Source organism: Cuculus canorus, chromosome 13 (genome assembly GCF_017976375.1).
Source record: "Cuculus canorus isolate bCucCan1 chromosome 13, bCucCan1.pri, whole genome shotgun sequence".
Lineage (NCBI taxonomy): Eukaryota > Metazoa > Chordata > Aves > Cuculiformes > Cuculidae > Cuculus > Cuculus canorus.
The window spans coordinates 9098047-9120839 of record NC_071413.1 but is presented as its reverse complement, the minus strand read 5'-3'; the positions used below and the strand labels follow the sequence as shown (position 1 = coordinate 9120839).

The window sequence follows — 22793 nt, the reverse complement described above, 5'->3', positions numbered from 1 at the left end:
CAACACAATCATATGAAGTCTGTTAATTTGACAGTTGAAAGCTGCACATCACAAATGAGGACAAAAAAAAATGCGAGTTCATTTTTGTTTTGTGAGAACTTTTCCTCTTTTGAGACAAATGGTCTCTGACTTGCGCACACTGAGCTTTCGTTGACTGTTTGGCCGTGCTGAACAATCCTGAAGGGGACTGTGCTAGATCCAGAGTGAAGAGGATGCCTTGCTTTGTTCCTGCAGTGGTTCAGTGCAAATACTGGATGAGACAGGGCACAGGAACGAGCGTCTTGGGATGCTGTAGCTGAGTGTCCTGGAGATGTAGGAAGGACGTCCACTATGACTCAGACAGAGATCTTAGCACAGTTCCCATGTAGATGAACTGAGACAGAAGCATAGTGTTTAGTTGCTAATTACATTTAGGCTCCTTTGGGGAACCCACCAAGATTTCTAAGAATGTACAGTTCCAGCCAGTGAACAGCCAGAATTAATCCACTGGTTTGCTCTAACAGGGGACCTAAAAAGAACAATTGCTAACACTGCTGTGATTGCCCTTCTTCAAGGTTAAATTCTCAGTACAGATTCCACTGCTGTTCTTCACAAGAGATATTTTTCTTTGAAGAGCAATGAAAACTATTACATTAGCTGGGCACTGATTTATTTTTCTAAATAAAAAACAGTGCTTTTGATTAACAAAAGTTATATTTTTTCCATTAATGGCATCTTTATCCCGCATAAGCCACATTTTTAAAAAATAAAGAAATTACAGAATCAGAAGATGAAACTTCGGAGAGACTTCAGAAAGTTATCTCATCATAACCCGATTTTCCAGCAGTGACTTTTCATGGCAGATGCTTGTCCAACAGAAACCATTTGCTCTAAAAACCCTCCATACCTTCTCAATGTTACGTACTCTAGTGCTCAGTTCTTACACCAATGGAACATCTTTCCTAATGACTTGATCTGAATTTCACTTGATGCAATTTAAACCCATGACTTGCTGTCCACTGATGGTGCTTGAATTTTCATATGCACTCACTAGTTGAGCTCTTCAGCTTCAGCTTCTTCAGCTCTACAGACCATTTTCCACAACAGCACAATACTGTTAATTCACACTCAGTTTCAGTCTCACTACAGTCCGTTATCCGTTGGTGCAGAAATGTCCCTCAAACTGACATTTTCTCACATAGATTCATGAAATTCATGACTCCTGTGTAGGAATCCTGCCTTTAAGCCTTTCATTTGCCTTTTTTTTAGCTTTAATTGGTGCAGGCACAAATTTTGTTTACTTACTCAAATATTGCATTCATAAAAGATGTAATTTTTTTTAAGGTAGAAGTAGCAAAGTGGATGTTCACTACTGCAAATATTTCTTTGGTATAAAATATTTTAACTTGTTATAATTAATTTCTGTTGAAGATAGTTTCAAGACGTGAAGATGTGTGGGGATGGACGTAATGCGTGTGTGGTTCCAGGAGAATGATCAGTAACTGACAGTAAAGCAAAATATGCTTTATTTAGCTCTTCCAAACAAGAGGCAGCTGAGGAATGTAACAATAGTAGTCTCATTTTACAACCAGATTTGCAAAGAATTCATTGACAATAATCTTGTTTCTTCACACTGTGGCTGTTGCAGGTTCCCAGATCAGGTTTGGTCAGGTCTACAACTCTTAATGTTTTCAGAAGCGGAAATGGCCTTCCTTTTCTCTATTGCCAGGGCTGTTCATGGGAACTGTTTTTCAAACAGAAATATCTAACATTGATTCCTAAATGTTCTATCAAGCGGTTTATACTCACACCAGGTAGGTTCTCGTCAACAGTCAGTGCAGTCTGTATAGGATCCGATGGGAATATAATGTTGGACTGCATCCTGTGAAAATAAGGTAAACTTAAAGCTGTAATATAGGTTGTTACATTTTGGCTGGCTTGGTGGCTTTTCGTGTCAGAGTCAGTTCATTAGACGCTACATTTTAGGAGAATCTCATTAATACTAAGGTGCCTTTACAATGTCAAAGAGGCTTTCCTACGTGTAAATGAAGAACATCATTTTCAGTAACTATTTTTCTTTCTAATATGAAACTTCTTTGTTTTTCTTTTAGGTTGAGAGGATTGTAGACAAAAGGAAGAATAAGAAGGGCAAATGGGAGTATCTCATCAGGTGGAAAGGCTACGGAAGCAATGAAGACACTTGGGAACCTGAACATCATCTACTACATTGTGAGGAGTTTATTGATGAGTTCAATGGACTACACATTTCTAGAGAAAAGCGATCAAGACATGGGAAACAGGCCAGTGCTCCAAAATTTTTACGGGAAAGCCGAGGGTCATCTATTGAGAAAATATCACATAGACCTGAATCTGGGAAGTCTAAAGGGACAACACACAAAAGGAGGAGAATTAATCCATCTCTTCAAAAACAGAAAAGAGGATACACAGCAAAGACAGCAGCTGCTAATGACAGGGCTGCTAAAACTGTGACTTACCGAACTACTCCCAGCGGTTTACAGATCATGCCACTGAAAAAGCCACATAATGGCCTGCAGAATGGAGATGGAAGTCATGAAAAAGATTCTAGACATTTTGGGAATGGCTCACAACAGCAAAATATGGATTTAAATAATCATGAAGGAGAACAAAATTTGTCCAGCATGTTGGAAGTTAGTAATGATTCACCTGTTGTGAATGGAATTGGTATGTAATTTAAACTACAGTCTTTTGAGGGAGGTGGGTTGGTAATTGCAGCAACTGCAGACAGAATAGTCCACTCACACAAAAAATCATTGTTATGCCACACAAGTGATCTGGTGAGATGCATGTAAACATGTTTCATGTTCTTTCCCCATATATTATACCATTTTTTTATCTGTTGGCTTCTCTCCTTCCGTTTACCACGGAGCGATGTGAAGCAATGTGGGCTTTGTTGCATGGCTTTGCTGTGTAAAGTTCTTGTGGGGAAATGACATAGCACAGAGTGGAAATGACAGCCAAGGTATGTATGATACTGCAGCTCTGGGTTTGTGTATCACCAAGTAACAAATCACTTCTCAGTTATGTGTGCACAGCCCCAGTGATCTAGAAAGATCGGGATTATTTTAGAAACAGATTTAATACCACTCTTGCTAAAGTATCCTGGGAAGTGTTAGTGAATAGTGTTCAAGTTCCTCAGTATTAATACTCATCATATTGAGGAGTACTCAGAGCTGCCAGGCCTTTGTCTCTTGACAGTGACTGGGTGCATCAGAAGTTACAAGGCACACTTGATGGAAAGGTACAAACACCCTTGAAGTGAATGAGAAGAAATAGGAGATACTTCTTTCTAATCCTCATAGTTACAGACCAACTTAGTTCTCAAAGAATAAAGTTTCTGTTCTCTGCACATACAAAGCTGTTTAATGCAACTGAGTAGGTTCTCATTGGCTATACGGGTCCAATCTTTTCTTATTTTTAAAATCCTATTGAACTTAATGCCTCAATGATGCTTTGTGGCAGTCACGTCCAGGAGTTAATAATGAGATGCACATTTACTTGATTTTGTGGTTTGGGGGTTTGTTTAGGTGAGGGTTTTTTACCTATACTTTCATTGAATAAGCTCTTGTCCTTATATGAAAGGATAAAGGGGAATATGTCCTGTCAGTCTGTAGGCAGCCCCAGCCTTTTCAGCCTTCCTTCCACGTGGAAGTCTTTCCAGATTTCTGGTAGTTTTCAGTATCCTCTTGTGCCTTTGGTGTGTGGGGTTTTTTTTAATACCTTTTGAAAACAGCAGGAGCTGTTCCAAATGATTTCCTACTGCTTACTGATATAGTGGCGATACAACCTTTTGAGAATTATTTTTTTTTTCTGTTACATACTGCATAAAGGCTTTCACTGAGTGATACACAGTTGGTTTTAGGTTTTTTCCCCTTGCTGGTTACACTCAATTTAGAACACAGCTATATGTACAATTCTTTTCATTATGCATTTAATCTGCTTTACTGTTGCCAATTCACCCTTTTCTTATGACTCAGTGAAGCTCTTCAAATTCTTTCCTAGATTTTACTCTACTTATTTTGTATTCCCTTCAAATATTCCTCTCACACTTCTCTTCTCAGTTCATTAATACATACATTAAATAAACTAATCCTTCTGCAGGTCCTTGGGGCAGCCAGCTACTAATCATTTGATGTGATGAAAAGTAACCATTTGTTCCAATTATTTCTTTTTATTAGCCACTTCCCGTAGCCCATGATAGCACTCGTTTCCTTAACAGCTTCTTGTGAATTGCCCTGCCAAAAACTTTTCAAAAGTCAACATAAATTGTACCACCCTGCTTTCCATTTTCCACCCTACTGGCAACCTAGCAAATGCTACCTGATTAGGGGTGTGGAACTGTCCTTGCCTGCTCTTACTAGTTACATGCTGCAACTGCTGGGATCGTTCAATCCAGGCATCAAAAATCTTGTTAAAGACTCACAGACCATCAAAGTGCGTGGTCAGCTTCACATGCAGAGTAGCCCAGAGGATGTCAATGACACTTAAAATGGAGAGTGTAGGCTTTTGCGTTTTGATGAGTTTGAGCTCATATCAGACTGTTTTAAAACATATCTGTTTCTTTTTATGTTTTCTTCTTGCATATCTAATAACATACATGTATAAAGTTATTTTTCTTTGTTTTCTTAACATTTCTAATGAAGTTTTTTTGAGTATTTGCTTTATGTTATACATTGAGGAAGTTGTGATATAAAGTGCATCTTTAATCCCCATATTGTAGAATCTTTTGTTTCTAATGAGGAACTAAAGGGCCACAGAGAACTGAAAGGTCAAATGAGCCTTTCATTTGTCCCCACAAGAGCTAATGAATGGCATCCACTAGCCTCTGTTTAAGTAATCCCTGTAAGAGGGCTCTATTTCAGTAGAAAGCTGCTTTACCTAAGCAGCCAGGTGTTCTGCCACGTACAGAGGGCTCCTGGTCTAACATATGCAGCTCCTTTAAAACATGTCATTATGGTGGGCTTTGCATTCTCCAAAGCTGTCACTTCTGTAATTTTTTCTTTTTTCTCTCTTGCATTGTGACCTTCATGTAAGCGAAAGCAAAAGTTCTTTAAATCTCTACCTGATTCTCATCTGAAAAACCCATACTCAGCAGAACTCCCAAGGTCAGAGATTCCTCCAGTCTTGCTTTGTGAAACTCAGCACATGCATAGTGTAAAAAACCACAAAGGGGCGAGATGAAACTACCAAAGCAAGTGCAGACAAAAACTGGTAAAGAAGGGTCAAAATAAAAATACTAGTTTTTTCCAATACCGCCCTACAAGCTTGAGAGAAGCCACATTTCCTGGTACAGTATTTTGCATCATTTGAAATGTTGAATTGTGGAAGCTTGCACTACTCTTCAACATGTCCAACAATTTGCTGAACTCCCTCACTGTTCACTCTCACAGGGAAGCAGCACAGAAGATGCCAGTGGGATTCTGCCATGGGTCCTCTTAGTATCACAAACTTATTTTGAACAGGATAGATTTCTACTAAAAACTGGTCTGAAATTTTAGAAATTGCAAATGAAGAACATTTCAGAGGAAAATGCCAGTTTGTTGAATAACAGGAGTTTTGTTGCAAACATCTTGAGTTTCAAAACTTTCTCCAAATCCGAGCCAACCTCCCAAGGCTTTGTCCCCTGAGACCAGGAGCAATGTGGCAGTGTGCTTGGCAGGACTCCCACATTTCGCTCGGAGGCAGCCAGCTATGCCAGAGGTTTCAGGCAGTCTGCCACCGAGTCTGTAAGCCAGAAGCCCAGCATGCCCCATTAGCACTCGCAGGGCTCCCAGGCACTACGTGTAGGAAGAGAGGGAGCCTGGAGGGACCTGGGTTTGGCTCCCAGAAGCTGTGGCTCCCAGGCAGTCCTGTGCAGAATCCAATGAAGGAGACATTTGTGTCAGCTTTGAGATTGCCCGTATTCAACTCAGCTGAATGTCAGAGTCATTTCATAGTACATGTACAAGTGCACTCAAAATGTATATAGAAATTCTAAGTTGTTATTGAGGTGAAGCCTAGATGTGGAAAACTCAAAAGTTCCCCACAATTTGAAAACCCAGCTCTGCTACCAGTGTTGGCCTATAGTGGAAGGCCTCTAAAACCCATCAACTTGAACCAGCATTCTTTCATATTACAATGATGTTTAATTACAAATGTGTTGAACCACGGAATATAATTAGTAATTTATAAACTACAACTAATGAAAAAAATATCTATTTTGTTTGTCTGTGGTATGCCAATTTTGTTTAAACAATAGCTATTTGAGAACTAGCTTTTGATGATTCCTTGAATGGACTTCACCAGTGTGTTTGGTTTTGTGTATGCAAACACTTGGATACAAGTGTTTTCTGCTCAACTTATACATAAAACTCTCAGCAGTAAGTTATTTATCGAAGAAAGATGAATGTATGCATGCACAAAATCATATATGTACTGCAGCAGAGGCCTGGAACCTTGTTGGCATTGGGACAAACCTTTCTTATCCAAACCTCTCTTCTAACTTCCACACATGCTATCATAAGGACAATAGAGTCGTCTTTATTGACAGTTACTTTTTAGGGTCTACAAATTGGAAAATGTTGAAAAACTCTGTGGGAGAACATCCACTGATGCTTCCAGGAGCTAACAATACCATTCTTTCTGATGACATTTGTTGTCTTGTGTTATCACATTTCTGTTTCTCTCTAGATATTGCGATTGAAAGTGATTGTTTTGTCAAGTTTCTTGACAGCATCTAAAAACATCCCCTTTTAATTTTCTCTTTCCCTTTTCTACATTGCTCTATTTCTGTACCATCTGCTTAAGAATTTTTGCTTGTCATGTATCACTAACCACTGTTTTTCTCCATTATGAAAATCTTAGTAGTCTCATGGTGCCCTTAATTTAAATACTCTCTATGAACTTAGTCACTGCTTCCTCTTGTTTTTTTAGCTTGTTCTGTTTTATTTATTCTGGAGCAATACTGGCAGTAAAAGACAACCAAATATGCTTGCTTTCTCAGTTTGGATTTCTCATTGCTTTTAGATATCTTACAGATGCTCCCTTTGCTGGAGAAGTCTGAAATTATTAGTAAATTATCAACAGAACACTGCTTTAAAGTATGTACAGCATTAACCATTACCCACAAGAAAGACAAAAAGGAGACAGAGGAAGATTGTTGGGAAGACTGAGGAATGCCAGGCTGTTTTACCACGGAGAATAAGGGAGCATGGTTTATTTCACCTAGAAAAATAAAAGCCCTAGCTCTATGATCCTTGTCATTCAGCACAAATGCATGTTCCTAACAAAAAGAACAGTCCAACCCTCCTTCCAATGATATCCTGATCACTATTCCCATCCCTTTCCCTGCACTGGCTTTGGTATTCTTGAGGCTACAAGGTGAACCTGATCTGTTTGAAAATTAACCATGGTTTTGCTGGGTAAGTTTCCAGCCAGAACAATTCACCAGGTCGTGTCGCAGTATGGCTCCCTACCGCACAGGGACCGCTATGGAGGGCAGTGGCATAGAGACAGCTCCATTAAACTGGCTGTAATGAAACATGAAGAAAAGATATATCTGAAAATAACAGTAGCTTGACGTGTCCTCTTCTACCAGATAGAAGCTGTGGAAGGAGATGGGAAGATCCAAGTCCTCAAAGGCATTGAGTTGATCTGAGGCTCATTGCAAAATTTTATCCCTTTCTTCTCCTACTCTTTGTCTGCTTCATCTTTTTGGACTACAAATTTCTAATGTGTTTTTTGCTATGACTCACATGATGGAGCCCCAGTCTCAGACTCAATCTGAAGTCATAAGCAGTTTCTAGTACCAACAGCAGCAGCAGCAACATCTTTACATGTTGTTCCCTTTGACATCAGTGGAGTACCAGAGAAGATGCAGGCACAGGCAACTAAAATGAAGAGGATTACAGGAATAAAAGAGTCTTCAGTTAGGAGAGGGTAAGGCTGAGGGGGGAATATGATCAAAGTTTACAGAATCATCCAGTCTCAGATAAAGTAAATGCAGAACTGTTGTTCACTAAATTCTTCAGTAGAATTAGGGACCGCTTACTGAAACTGGTCGAAGATCAGATAAAAGCACAGATGAAAGAAAATTCTTCTCTGTTAGTGGCTACACAACTTCATACTCATACCATAGGAGGCTGTGAAGACAGCATCAACAGGCTCAAAAGAGGATTAGAGAAATCCATGTGAAGGTCCACGAGCAAATACTGAAGGAAACAGGAAGAGTGAATACTATCATATTGCTATACAAGACATAGAGGTGATAGTAGAGGAAGGGACTGCAGAAAATGGCCAAGCTTGCGTTTTCTCTTCAAATATAATAGCATTCTTTACTGCCATTCTTGGAGAAGGATTACTTGATGACCAGTGGTCTGGAAATAACTGTAGTTCCCTTAAAAAATATTGGAACTTCTAAGTATCAGCATATTTTTAGGTATCTCACATGTTCTACTGCTGATTAAAAACTAGGTAATAGTTAGATCAAACTCCCACTAAAGGAAGGAATATATTCATTCCTCTGTTCAGTTTTCTTTCTGTGCTTAGACTGAGCATCAAATACCCACTACTAAGCCAGTAAACCATATTTAGCGGTACTTAAAGCTTTCTTAGTTAATTTGTGACATCCTTAAATTGTTTCACATGCAGTATAGATTGCTTTGAGAATGTCTCTTTTTTCCTATGTCACGGTCATTTCTCATCACGGCACATGAAGATGCAGTTACCCTGTGTGCATTAAGGCAGGTGGTAACTGTTAACTCTCTTGCAGAGGCAGTCAGGATTCTTTAGTGGCTCCAGAACAAACCTTCAGAAGCTTCGTCATATCTGTGCAACAGGCATGCTGAAGTGGCCTGCTTTTACTCGAGTGTTGCCTTTGGATTTTGCTGATCATTTTCCCCGGTTTATCAGATTAAGCAAGATTACAGGGATGCACAGTATGCACTGAAACAACAATTTACTCACTATATGTTGTTCTGTGAACCATCCATTCTTGGAAATGACACTTTTCCATTTATGTTTCAATCCTATTTAATTTAGATCTTTCTTTTCTCTGGTAAAATTCTGTCAGCTGTCATACAGAGAGTTAAAGTATTTTTATAAGTGGTAGCTTCTTACATCATATATTTAATTTACAAACTGATTGCATTACTCAAAGAAGAATACAACAAAAAATAAAATTCTTAATATCAGGCTTTTTGTTGAGCTGTATGATCTGTGTGAATTAACCTTCTACCATTCTCTTACCATCTGTATTTAAAACAGATGTAGCATTGCCTTCAGCACTAGGTAGATAATCAGTATAGTTGGTATGACACATCTTCCATTCATTTGCACTTCTGATTTTATAAGTTCTTTACACTTTGTTTAGAGATACAATTCTTCTCGTGTTAGTGTCCTATTGCTGGCTCAAGCAACATAGTAAGGCTTGACTAGATAAAAATGCAATATTTAGAAGTCTACCTACATCAAATAATTAAGTTGGTTCAGTATGTTATTCCAAATACTATTAGTTTTCGATCAGTAATTTCAAAAGTTGATTTTTGTTTGTAAGAATACATGTCAAAATGTATGCAGTAGCAAAACTTTCTGAAAAAGAAGAAACACACAGAAGAAATTATTCATCCCTTTTAAAATTCGAGCACATGGTGATTTCTGCACTTGTAGATAATTCTTGTCAAGAAGACAAATTTCAAATTATTCTGGCTTCAAATGCTTTTTTTTCAAAGTGATAATCTAATGCAATTTGTCAGTGTTTGCATTGCACCGTTAAATCCTTTTTGGAGTTCAATATAGGCGATACTTTAGATGGCATCTCTTAACAATGAAAAAGTTTTATAATTGACTGAAATAGCTGAAATAGCAGACTTTTAAGAGCTGTGCATTTCTGTGTGCAGCTATACATGTGTACACACGGGCACACATTACATGATGAGCCAAGTGATGCACCAGTTAAATACAATTAAGCACTCTATAGATTTTTAATGTCATATAACTGTAACTGTAGGCGTTTCACACACTGTGAACAATTCCACAGGCCACTGCCAACTCAAAGCTATCAGACAGTTCAGTCACTTACAGAAATCTCAAGCTGAAACGCAGCTAATCCAAAATGGGCGTGACTTTGGGTTTGAGAGTAATATGTCATGAATTAATCATTCAGTTCTGTTCCAAAGGAGTATTTTTAATTGGATAGTGGTCATTTAAATGATAAATTGTAAATCTGTGCTCTAATATTCACGTCATGTGCTCTTTAAAAATGCCTGGATATTTTATACCAGAAGCTGAAACAGGGCAGCTTTGGCAGGAGTAAAGAATAGAACAAACAAAGGTGTTTTCATTCAGCTCTTTCTTGGCTTTCCTTAAATATGGCATATTGTGAGCTCGTGTCTGTTTAAACAAAATACACATTTGGAAACTATTTCAATGAACAGAGTGACTTTAATCTCTGTTCCTCAACAGCCTCTCTCTGCTTTTCTTTCAATCGTACCAGTGAAACGCCTGCCATTAGAAAAGGATAATTGCATAAATATCTTGCAAGGATATTTTCAACATTCTGGCTCAGCATTGTGACCAGTTGTGAGGTTTTGTCCATTGCAGAGCAACTGTAAACATAGGCAAAATAAGAGTTTACAGTTCATAGACAGTGGAAGGCAGAATAAACTGTCTTTTAAAATTAACACATTATTCCTCTCATCTGTTTTAAGGAGGAGCAATATCTTTCTTGTCATAGCTCCCTTTTTTCCTTTCTGCTGGATACCCTTCAAAATGTCATCAGCATCAATATTTCCTGTGTACAAATTCCAATATTAATATCATATCTTTCAGTCAAAAGTCAGTAATTATTGTTACTGTAAATGTAGTGTGCAGAAGCTTGGGATCAGAGCAGAGGGGGTGGCTAACCCCTACTTCTAATGCTACCCAAAGGGATGCACGGAAGCCACTGCTGGTTGTGTCAGCCTAGCAAGAGCTCCCTTAACTTACAGTCCCATAGAGATGTGCAGCAAGTGTGTGTTCAGATTGTCATTTGAAACTAGCAATGACATTTTGGTCACTGTAAAAGCAAGACAACGTAACTTTGAGATTTGGGCTAAACTGGTCATCTCAATTTCTTCCAAAGCTGAATTAGAATTTTCCTATGAATTCAAGGATCACTCCAAATTTATATGAAAGACCATGGTACAATAAGCTTCATCTTCAAAGCAGAACCGAATCCCATTAAGGGTACAAGTCCTACAGGCTATATAATTGAGGTTGTCTGGTCAGAGAACAAAAAGTACTGCATGTTGGAATACAGAATAATGAGAACGGCTTGAGGTCACATTTGACAGGCCAGGCATAGTGTGATTTATCAGATTTATCACGTAGAGGCTACTGTAAATACTGAGCTTTGTTTAAGCTAACAGACAGTATCGCTCCATTTCTTTGAAGGCATAGACATAATTATGCTTTGATTCCTTCCATCTCAAAGGTTCTTCTCTGGCCAATGGAAGCTTGAATCTACACAGCACTGTGAAAAGGAAACTAGACGGAGAGAAAGATTATGTCTTCGATAAGAGACTACGATACAGCGTACGTCAAAATGAAAGTAACTGCCGGTTCAGGGACATTGTGGTCCGGAAAGAAGATGGTTTCACACATATTTTGCTGTCGAGTCAGACTTCAGATAACAATGCGCTGACTCCAGAGGTAAGCGTGTTGCCTTAAGAGCCAAAGAAAGCTATCCTAGTATGCGAGTTATTGTGGAGACGCTGCATTTTTATCATTAATTGATTATCTTAAAAAAAGAAATACAGAGTTCAAATATATCTAACTTTTTCACACTTGGGATTCTTATCAAAAAGGATGCAGTGGAAATTAATTTTTAATTTACATGTCTGAAACTGAAAATTAGAAGTAAAGGAAGGAATGGCAGAATTTGTGTTTCGATCATGGAGTTGTAGGAAGCAGTGGTTCCATGTTGAAGCTACTGATATTTACTGTCCTTAGGAGAAATCTGGTCCCTTTCATTTTATTAATTTAAATGGTGCTCCAGTTGTTGCATACAGAGGAATTTCAGGCTATATCCTAAGATAGTCATTCTAAAAATATACCTTGATCCTTGATTTCTTTTTCTCTAAGTCATTTTGAGTCCTTATTTATGAAATTTTAACCAATTTGGGGCTGTATTCTCAGCTGAATTGCATAAAAACATACAAATAATATCAATGAATTCTCTTGTTCCAAACAACTTAGAGTCCAACTTGGACTTGTAGCTTGCACTACTCCAGTACACATACTGGTCACCGGAAGGGCTGAGAAGCTTTTCCTTCTATTCCCTGTGATCCCAAGCAGAGTAGGGGGCGGCAATGCCTGGTTTACCTTTTCCCCTGAAAGAACAAAAGGGTGTCAATAAATAGCTGCATCAGGATACATGTCCTGGAGGGCAGAGAACATGTTTGAGCCCTGTTCCAGGTGGGCAGTAACAGCCTGATGAAAAGGGATTGCCATAGGTTGCAGAGGAGACAACAGGAGCTGCCTCCCAGCACCACGTCTCATCGTCTGAGTGTTCTAGAACGCAGGCAGAGTTCCTCCACAAGGTGCCTGCAGTGTGGCAGTTCTCTACCTTTTCTGCCCTCTAGACACAGCACTACAGCTCTGTCTTCAAGGTGAGAGTATATGAAATACTAGTTTGAACATCATTTGAGAGAAAAGTAGATTATAGCTTTGAGGAATTATTTTATTCAATAAGAAACTGAATAATTTTGAAATTCATTACTTGTAATGAGCTTCAGATAAAACCACTGGCAGTTACAATGGGCCCTAAATCTGACTCCCCTTCCTTTCTAAATGCACACCCACACATGGAAATTAATACACAGATGCTAAATAGTTAAACCTATTCGTACACACATTTGTCACTCCTAGATTTTAAGCTATGTGATATTTTAAAAGACTATCTTGGTAATTAACACAGAACACCAAACACCTGCTTTTAATACTAATTCCTTAAAACACATTAGATTGCATCAAATCCATCATTCCATCCATGTATTAATTACCTCTAATTGACACTGCGGGTAGTTCAAACGAATAGCTCAAGGGCCTGAAAAAGTATGAAATCAAGGACTTACTATGTTCATGCTGAACAGATAACACCCTTTACGATGCTGGCTGTGCTGTTCCATATCAGCAGTCTTCAAATGTTCCAACCAGTGAATTCATTTAGGCTTTTCAGGTCTGCCAAACCAATCCATTTTATTCTTTGAAGTTTTCACTATGCCGAGACCCCACCTCTGTGAAAAAATAAATAGTAAGCATAGGATAATCCTCCTCTTGCATCACCAGCATAGACTATTTCTGGAACCTTTATTGAAGCTCACTCAAAACCATTTAGAAAACATTTTAGAAAACTACATTACTGGCTAGGATCTGGATGGTCAGGAATTAATCAAGGTAATGAGTTCTCCACATTGAGATTGTCTGTTTAAAACTCATCCAGGCTGAGAGCAATTGAAGGCTCTTGCTCTCTGAAGGCTGCTTGCTGGCAAACGTGAAACAACTTGTTTGGCCTGGGTCCAGGCTGCAGCCCGTGATCATTCACACCACAAAATCCTGAACCTTCAATATTGGTAATTCCACATCCTTGCCAACAATTACAGCAAAAATTCAAGAAACTGAAAGGAGGAAAATGTTGAATGCCTTGTCCCTATAGTTTGTTACTCAGAGCCGTAACTGAGACAAACTGACAGTAATTTTAGGGATGTTTACAACATTTTCAGTTTTGACACCTTTTATCACCAGTGAATAAACAGAAAAAAACACAAAATACCCACAAAATTAAGAAAGCGTGTTTCATTTTGTCAAAAGAAATGCTAACTTCAGGCTTTATTAGACATTTAGTAAATTATGTTTGTCAAATAGCAAATGATTAATTTACTGTCTGCTTGGTGTGGTCAGAACAGAGCTCTGGGTGTTCTTAGCTATCTATGTTAGGAAAAAATTAAGGAGTGCACTGCCCACAATCATTATAAAATTAAACTTATACAGAACCACTCTCACCCCTCAACAACGCTGCCTCCCTTTTTTTTCTTTATCTTAGTCTTTAGATGAAATTTAATAGTTTGTTCAACAATTGGCCTCTGCTGTTTATGCCAATTTAATTAAAATAATGAACTTAATGAACTTATCCATAAAAAAAAAGAAAAAAAAATGCAACAAGAGCTTGGAGAAGCCTGCCTGAATCTTTACCCTGTTTGTGGTAAGAACATCACACCTGTGGGTTTGTGCAGGTGATTTCAGCATGGAATGTGCCGATGCTTCTTCCAGCAGCATTTGCACGCATTGAGGTTGGCTCGGTGCCACTCCAGTAACTGAGTTTTTTTCTACAGAAATGTTCAGGGCACCATAGAAATTCCTTCTTATGTTTTACAAGACCTTATAAAGCCTCCAAGCCAGTGTCATGAAACAGCACAGCTTGTTTTTATTTCAGTGGCTTAGGCTTTCTACTTGTAAAATTCATTTTTACAATAGATATGTAAAATATTTCATCATTATCAATTCCATGAGGGCATCTTCCCTCATGGGTCTTTTGCTGCTTCTGAAGTTCTTTCTCCAGTGATAATGTTGCTGGTTTAACTCGGCACATTTCAAGGAATCAAATTCTGTTTCAAACAAAATTAAAGGGATCCATCTGGAGTTTTTACCTTATGCTATTAATAGAGCTAGGAAATCATATTCCCCTGAATTAAAAGTAAAAATATCCTAAACATGGAATGTTTTCATTGAAGACTGATACAACTTACTCCAGTACCTTTCTTATACAAAACAACCAGGTTTCAAATTTCTAGCCATGAGAATTACAGGGTTTGAAGTTCTACCAGGTGCTTTTTGGACCATTGGTTTGCCTTCACTTTTCCTCACTTACAGCTTTTTCTAACTTAAAAATAAAACAACAGGAAAAGAGGCAAGTACCGTTTACTGTTGTCTGTATTTTTTCTTGCATGCAAAGACAAATTGTGGGGTTTGGTCAGTACTCCTGCCTGAAGCCAGCCCGATAAGTACCCACGTCCTTTATCAAACAGAAAGGACTCAGAATCTGTCCGCGCAAGGAGTCAGTCAGTAACAAACAGAGTATTTATGTGAAACGGTGCAAGCATGGAAAAGCTTCTGAGAACAACTCAATGGCTATAAATTTTGTTTTACTGTAATATTTACAGAAGATTTACCTTTAAGAATATCAACAGTGAATCCTTAGAGATTCAGGGAAGTTAACCGTTTAAACTAGTGTTTCTGTTTACATGAACAAGAGACTTCTGTTCAAGATACTTTCTGTAATTACGGTGATAAATTCCCAGCTCTCTGATTTTCCCGGAATGTAAACAATATTGAAAGCAAAGGGCAGCAAATGCCCTTTAAAATTTCCTACGTCCAGTGGAAGGCATTAAAATAAGCTCTTAGAAGTTTAATGAAGTTTTCAAACATTTTATGTTTATTTTGCAATAGAAAGTGTCCTGGTAAAGAAGCAACCAGCATATTTTCTTGACAGGATTAAAAACAGAAGCAACTTCTGAGAAAGCGATAATTTTATTATATATTTGGGTTTCACTAAAACACTAAGTGAAGTATCAGGCCTGGTCTAAATTTATAATTCAGTAGATTAACATAAGATGAATTACTGGCCTGGGCTGTTTTGTCTGTGCTTCCTGAGAAGTTTTAGTCAGATGCATTCAGTTATATTTGTCCCTACCACTGAAAATTAACTAAAAGACCATAAAAAGCCAATTTAAAAAACTATGGAAGCAGGCAATGCTGCTATAGAGCCCTATAGAGTCCACCAGAGGCATTTAAATTTAATTGGAGAAATGCTGTAGCTATACCAAAATGAGGGAAGGGTTAAAGACTATGCAAGAGAGGAAAAGAACGTGGAATCTGACAAAGAAATGTAACCAAAGACACGTAGTGTCTCTTTATTGGCAAACTGAATTCACTTCTGCATTAAATGGGAATCTGTGCTTAAAAACAGACAGCAGTTCTCAACTAAGATGATATTTACTTCACAGTTCTGCAGTCTCATACACGGTTCCGTAATGCTACAGACAACCCGTCTTTTTTATCTTATTGCTAGTAGCTTTCCTATAATGATGTGAACATCTGTAAAGAAATATGCATACCCTGATAATCCGGGAAAGCCACAATGCCAAGGTGTTCAGAAGCAGGAGTAGCATCTGGCTGGCTGTGACTCGGCCAAAGGACAAGGTGACCAGGTGAATTTGGACTGTGCCAGCTAAGGAATCACAGCATAGAACAAGGGAGTGAGAACTTACTTTGCTGGCTTTGGGGTACCCTGGTGAGCCTCCAAGCACCTTTTCATGTAAAGTTAATGACAAACGTACAGATACTTAAAAAACCTACTTTTTACAGACTGAAATACCGATAATTTATGGTTTTCTGGTTTCTGATACTGTGCCCTTTTGCTAGAAACTAGTGGAGCTGTGGAATTAAATTTCCATTCCTGCTCAGCAGTACTATCCATAATACTGCCAAAGCTTTCCCATTTTCAACTATACTTGAGAAATCGGTGCCTAACGGACCTTTAATACCACCCTCTCCAGAACACTGAAAAAACAGTGATAGCAGAATATTGGTTTTATTACAAGTAGGATGACCTCTGCTCAGCAGTTTGGTGTTCTTATTGATGGGTTGAAGCGATCCAGAGCAGTGAGGGGTGAGGTAAAAAAGAGCGAGGTTTGTAATGGTAATGATGTGTTTGAAGGATGGCAGTGGTAACATCAAAGAGACGGTACAAATGCAAATATCACTGGAGGAAGGGGAATGGTAAAGGAAACTTGCTGAATGGCGGATCCTATCTTGGCATCATATTTAAAGCAACACTTCTCATTGTATATAAGAATGTTTGCGTGGTATTCTCTGATATTATTTGCACATCCTGCCTTAGAGAGAGCAGATTTTAGGAACATTTAAAATAAACTAAGAGGACAATCTTGCAGTCTCATGGAACTAGGAAAGTCAAAATGTGTTTCTTTTTTCATTCTAACATCTCCCACCTTCAGAAGTTTCTATTTTAACTTTGAACAGAGGTCTCAGGGGTTTTTTTCCCTTTTTTCCCCTTTTACCAAATGTGCAGTTTTGCCATGATTTTACCAACTGAGGGCTGAGGCAGCCTTTGAGACTTTGAGAATGAACGGTACTTGTAAAATGACTGATGAGATTTTTGCACCTGCACAAGAATTTCAAATACACTTCCTAATTCTGCTGCTTTAAATTACTTCACTCGCACCCACTGTCACATACTAAGTATTACAGGAGTTGTGAAGTGCACTTGTAAAAGTGAAGCACCTAGAAGTTAACCACCTGCTTTCTCGTGTCCCAGTCTCAGCAGCCAGTAAAAATCATTTTCATGCAGACACATGAAAATGGAAAGCAGGCAGGTAGTGCTGCACAGTATGGTTTGAATATACAAGTTCCAGCTTGGTCTCACAAGCCGCAGAAGTTCTAATAGTCTGTTCCGTGTTTAGGGACATTTCTTAAGTGAGGCACTTCAGAGATGATTTTTTGAAACAGAAAGTAGTGAATAAAAATAACCACAAGCTAAAAATCTTGGTTTTCTCTCACATGGAAGCCATATTTAATCCCCCAACCACATTTTGCTGTTTATTACCCAAATTTACACTAACTGCAAATCTTTCAGTTCAAAAGAGAAAAATTTGCCCGTCTGTAGGAAATACTTTGACATGGGATTCTGTTTCAGCACAGAAGGTGCCATACAATGAAATCATGGCCCTTGAAGTAAGGTGCACATCACTAAAGATGAGTGGGGAATCTGAAATAAATTCCAGCCTAAAAACTACACTGAATTGTGACCAAACATAAAGTTACCCGTTATAAGTTTATGAAATAATATTTTCTTTTAAAAATTATTAGGAAAACCATTCTGCTCAGATGAAAGGCCATTTTCTTACAATACCAGCTGCTCAATTCTGTACAGATTTTTATATGTTTGATTTATGGTGCAATTAAGAGCTTGATCCTATTGTAAATTCGTGTAAAAATGTCTTTTGGCTTTTTTGCTCTAGCTTTTGTAGTCTTTAACAATATCACTGATCACGGATAAACGAATAATGTATTTGTCATGTTGATGAGGTATATGATGTCCTCTTGTCCCTCCTTGTTCTGGTTGAAGTCACATAAACCAGAGAACTTGAAAAACTGAAAACTGGTGTTTATAGATTTTGCTTACAACCTGTTGAGGTTAATAGGCTATTGTTGTGATAACCGTGTTACTGAGGACACAGTGATGTACACTGAATATACACAAAGAAAATAAAAAAATTGATATTTGAAGTTATTAAATTGCAATCAAACAGCATAAGCTAGCTAGGATTTCCCATAGAATAAGCAAAGAACAGCCAAGTTCTAAACAAATCTTTGAATTAGTAAGCATCTACAAAGCACTTTCAAATATAAAATATTTTGTAAACTCTCAGTGTTATCATTCTAAGTATAGTAAAATTATATTAATATATATAGTTGATGTTTAGTATTAATAGTGCCCAAAATGTAAGTCGCTCAAAATCAGTAGGTTTGTAAAAGTAGGGAAATGATATTGCAACGGCATGCATGTCGAATTGTTTACTTTTCTTTATCCACAGATCATGAAGGAAGTTCGGAGAGCATTGTGCAATGCATCAGCTGATGACAGTAAACTCTTACTTCTCAGCGCAGTGGGAAGTGTATTCTGTAGTGGCCTAGATTACTCATATTTAATTGGCAGGTTATCCAATGACAGAAGAAAGGAAAGCACTAGGATTGCAGAAGCTATAAGGTGACCCAAGCTTACCTATGATCTCTAAATTATGAAATGCAGTGTGTGATTATAACGATATTTATCAGGTCCAAAAATGTTGTATATTTAAGTGTTGATTGCATTCTAATGATAGTCCTACAAATTTGTTTAGTAAGAAGAACCTTGGACCTTTCCTTATTAGAAAAGAAGGCACTTTTGTTCCAGTGCTCATATCCACAAGGATTTATTTTACTCCAATTTTCTGTATTTAATATTTCAAATCATTCCTCCAAATTTAAATACAACTTTGTTGTTGTTTTTCCAAATTAGCTATCGCTTCATGTTCTAAAGGGGTTCCTGAACAGCAGATATTTTACTTGTTTTAATGTTCATCATTGTAATGAATTTCAGTACAAATGGGAATCCATGGCTCACTCATATTCTGTTCAAATAGCAGTCTGCCACTGTATTTCAGAACCTTATTACAAGGGTCTCCACTCTTTTTTCTTACATTTAAATTACTTCATATGTATGTAAATGTAATTTTATTTTCATAACTAAAATGTGACTTTCCTTATATATATTACATTACCGCAATAGAAATCCAGGGTTTATGACAAGCAATCCACAAATCAGTCTGCATATCACCAAATATTTCCATTATCCACCAGGTACACTTTATACGTATTTGGCAGATCTTTCAGTATAAATCAACATTACTCCTCTAAAGCCAATGATATCTCACCAGTCTGTACCAGGAGAGGATTTGGTCCCCTTTCCCCTCAGCTTCCTACAAATAAATATTGATCTTCTGAGAGCTTTAAAACTTTATGCAACAATTCTATGAAGGAATATTAAAGGATTTGTTTTATAACAGATCTCTATTTTTGATATAGTAGTATAACGTAAGTTCAGGTTTAGTTATTACATGACATATATTAAAGACCAATTATCTTGGTTACATCTACTGCCCATCGGTTTCGATTCTCAGTTTAATACTTTCGAAAGTCTCATTGTAGTAATTATTTTGAATTTAAAATCTGCTTCTTAAATATAATAAATAATGACCTGTTTTTAAGACCCCAGCTATGCCTGAATATCATGTAGTGATGTTTAAAAAAAAGAAAAACCCTTTGAAGGGTACATCCTAATTTATTCTTTTTTAAATGTGCAGGATTTTTAATAACATGGAACCAAAAAAAAAACGTGAGGGAGGAAAATCACTGTTATTGTTTGAAAACAGGCATGTTTACACCCCATTAGTGGATACAAATTCAATATTATTCATGTAAATATTGAATAGATAGGTATGGTTATATATGTATACATTTATCTACACACATTTAATATACAGGTATACTTATCAATCCAACATTTAAATGAGTATAAGCCAGACTATGATACTCATTTTTTTCATCCTTGAACTCAGAAGATTTTTGAAATAATGGTACAGTGTACCACTCCTTGACAAGAATGTCGGCTTCAGGCCCACTGGAAATAGATTTTTATTGTATTTCTGGAAACAATACACTACGTTTTCCATTTAGCGCACTCTGTGCTTTCTGTGAACAAAAGACTCAACTCATGGAAAATACACTGTAATAAGAATAGAAATAAATATACACTTCGCTTTTTCAGTGGTTAGGATGTCCTGAAACACAGAAACATATCTCTTCCTCTGCTGCTTTACATCAGGTTAGACTTATACGGAAATGAAATTAAAATATTGATTACTGTGTGTTTCCATTTTCTAAATTTTGAATCTCATAGACTGATCACAAGTTAAAACTCAAGTTTAAATGCCGCTTCAATCTTCTCTCACATGAATGATTTATTTGTTTGGCCCCTGTCCTCATCCACTGCCTTTGGGGCTTGCAACTCAGATCTGTGGCACAGCAGCTTCTCTCCAGGTAGTGAACGTAGATCCATCAGCTTGCACTCCGATCATCCAGACGTGTGTCCAGCATTGCAGTCCTGGCACAGGGAAAAGGCAGACAGACAGACTGCATTGCAACTGTGCCTGCAGAGCCCTGCAATTGAAAGAATCACTGGAAGGCATTCCCAGTACCAGTCTGCTTTGTCACATTGTCAAGCATCATTATATGAGCTGATACATAAAATTGTGGGCATGCTCAGAAGAAAACAAAGAAGGACAACCTTACTTGCTCAACATCTTCATAGCCTTTGACATATTATGAGCCCTGACCTGCAGCAAGACCTCTGCAACGATGCAGGGGTATCTGAGCATTCCAAAGTGAATTTGATGGTCAACTTCCCAGATGTCCTGTGGCAAAACCAAAAAGTCTTCTGCAAGTGACATTTTTTTCCTCTCTTTTTGCCTCTGGCTCTACTGTTCAACAACAGATTGGATTGTAAGTCTTTTTCAAAGCTGTCTTGAACTGGAACAAGGATCTTCTATCCTGGCTACTACATGTTTGAATTTATGGTTCGCAGACATGGAAACATGTCTGGTCTGGGTACAAAGATGTCACACTGAAACAAATAACATTCCAAACAGGGAACACAGATAATTGTTCACCAGCTTCCATTATTTTAGCCTTCTACTTTATCCAATAGGTAGCATGTTGCTTACACACCCATGTACATCTCTGTGCTCCCCTTCTTTCCCTCATGACAGAGGCTCATTGTGTCTTAGTGTTCTGTTCTACTCTCTCCTCATCTCCAAGTCCTCTCTTCCTTGCTCACTCATTTGAAGATTTCACATTTTCTTCAGCCCTTGCCCTCTATTAATATGTCCTGCTTTGTTCTTCCTTCCCATCTAACCATTTCCTCTCCACATCCCTAATAGCTTCTCCATATTCATTTCCAGTCCCATTTATCAACACACGCTTCCTGCTTTTCTCCACAACACCGTTTTCTTCTGCCACCACATTGTCTTCAGATCTGCTGCCACCATTTATCCACAGTTTGTTCTTTTCACCTGTCATTTGTCATATCCCCGTGCCCATCTGTAGCCCTACTTGGAAGGCTTACTTGCAGAACTACCTGAGTCTTTAGAATTTTGGAATCAACCATGAGCGGTGACCCACAGTCATACTCAACCATAATAAGCAGAGAAGTAACGAGATAACGGAACAGCATTACTTCTAAAAATGAAAACGAACTATAGCTCTCCTTAACCCTGCTATCCGTTAGAAATAAATGGTCTTGAACAGACAAATACAGACAAATACAGACAAATTCCTTAGTTCACTCTCTTTGTCTTGCCTCTGATCTTCCGTTTTAGTGCTCCCTATGTGACCAGCGCTGCATCAATTCCCACAAGTCTCTATTTTCCCATGGTCAAAAATCAACTCCTTCCTTGATAGCCTGAAAAACAGAACTCATTCATTGAACACTTAATGCTGGGTGACCTCAGACTGTTCATTTTCATTTAAAATATAGCCAGTGCTCTTGCACTTCAGTCCAATAAAACACTGATCTTCAGTATGTTTTCCATTTTTTGCCAGATCGGCATTCTGACACGCAAGGCAAAGCCCCCGTTCCTGCACACACAAGTCCAGATCTTTTTGACCTCAGTGGGAGAGCTCTAACTCATCAAAGGGCACATTTGACAAAATGATCTTTCCTAAAATCTGTCAGCAAAGATGGATCTAATAAACACCCAGTGCAGGAACAGAATCTCCTCTTTTGTTTTGAATTTGATTTATACATGTCTCTTCTCTAAAGAAATAATTGAGCATCTCGTTTGCCTCCATATACCTGCTGTGCACAGAGTTGCTGGAGCCCTTAATTTGCTCACAGTTACACTCATGCTTTTTCTTAATTGCTGTATAGACTGTTCCATTCAACAGATGTCTTTCCACAGTTGCTGGCAGGTAACGTTTAAAATATCTCCTCATTGCACAGAATTTAACAAGTTCTAGTTTGTTCATCCAGATGAGTCCAATCACATTTACTTGCCCACTATTTCCCATTGCTTCACATTTACTCTTTTAGGCAGGCAAAGGCATCTACTTTATTATAAAATGTCACTGAAGATGTTTGCAAT

The 22793-nt window shown here is 38.0% G+C and overlaps 1 protein-coding gene and 1 long non-coding RNA gene across 2 annotated transcripts in view; one reads left to right on the top strand and one right to left on the bottom strand.

Moving 5' to 3' along the window:
* The window catches only part of LOC128853494 (uncharacterized), a 97608-nt gene that overhangs the window by 25461 nt on the left and 49354 nt on the right, over positions 1 to 22793 (bottom strand). Inside the window, exon 3 of the long non-coding RNA XR_008452063.1 lies at positions 13110 to 13271. This is a non-coding gene — a long non-coding RNA (uncharacterized LOC128853494). The remainder of the gene's footprint in view (positions 1 to 13109; positions 13272 to 22793) is intronic.
* Positions 1 to 22793, top strand: part of CDYL2 (chromodomain Y like 2) — a 61327-nt gene that overhangs the window by 30108 nt on the left and 8426 nt on the right. The window contains exons 2-4 of the mRNA XM_054078885.1: positions 2091 to 2682; positions 11468 to 11685; positions 18648 to 18820. Of these exons, the coding sequence (XP_053934860.1) occupies positions 2091 to 2682; positions 11468 to 11685; positions 18648 to 18820 (983 nt within the window). The remainder of the gene's footprint in view (positions 1 to 2090; positions 2683 to 11467; positions 11686 to 18647; positions 18821 to 22793) is intronic.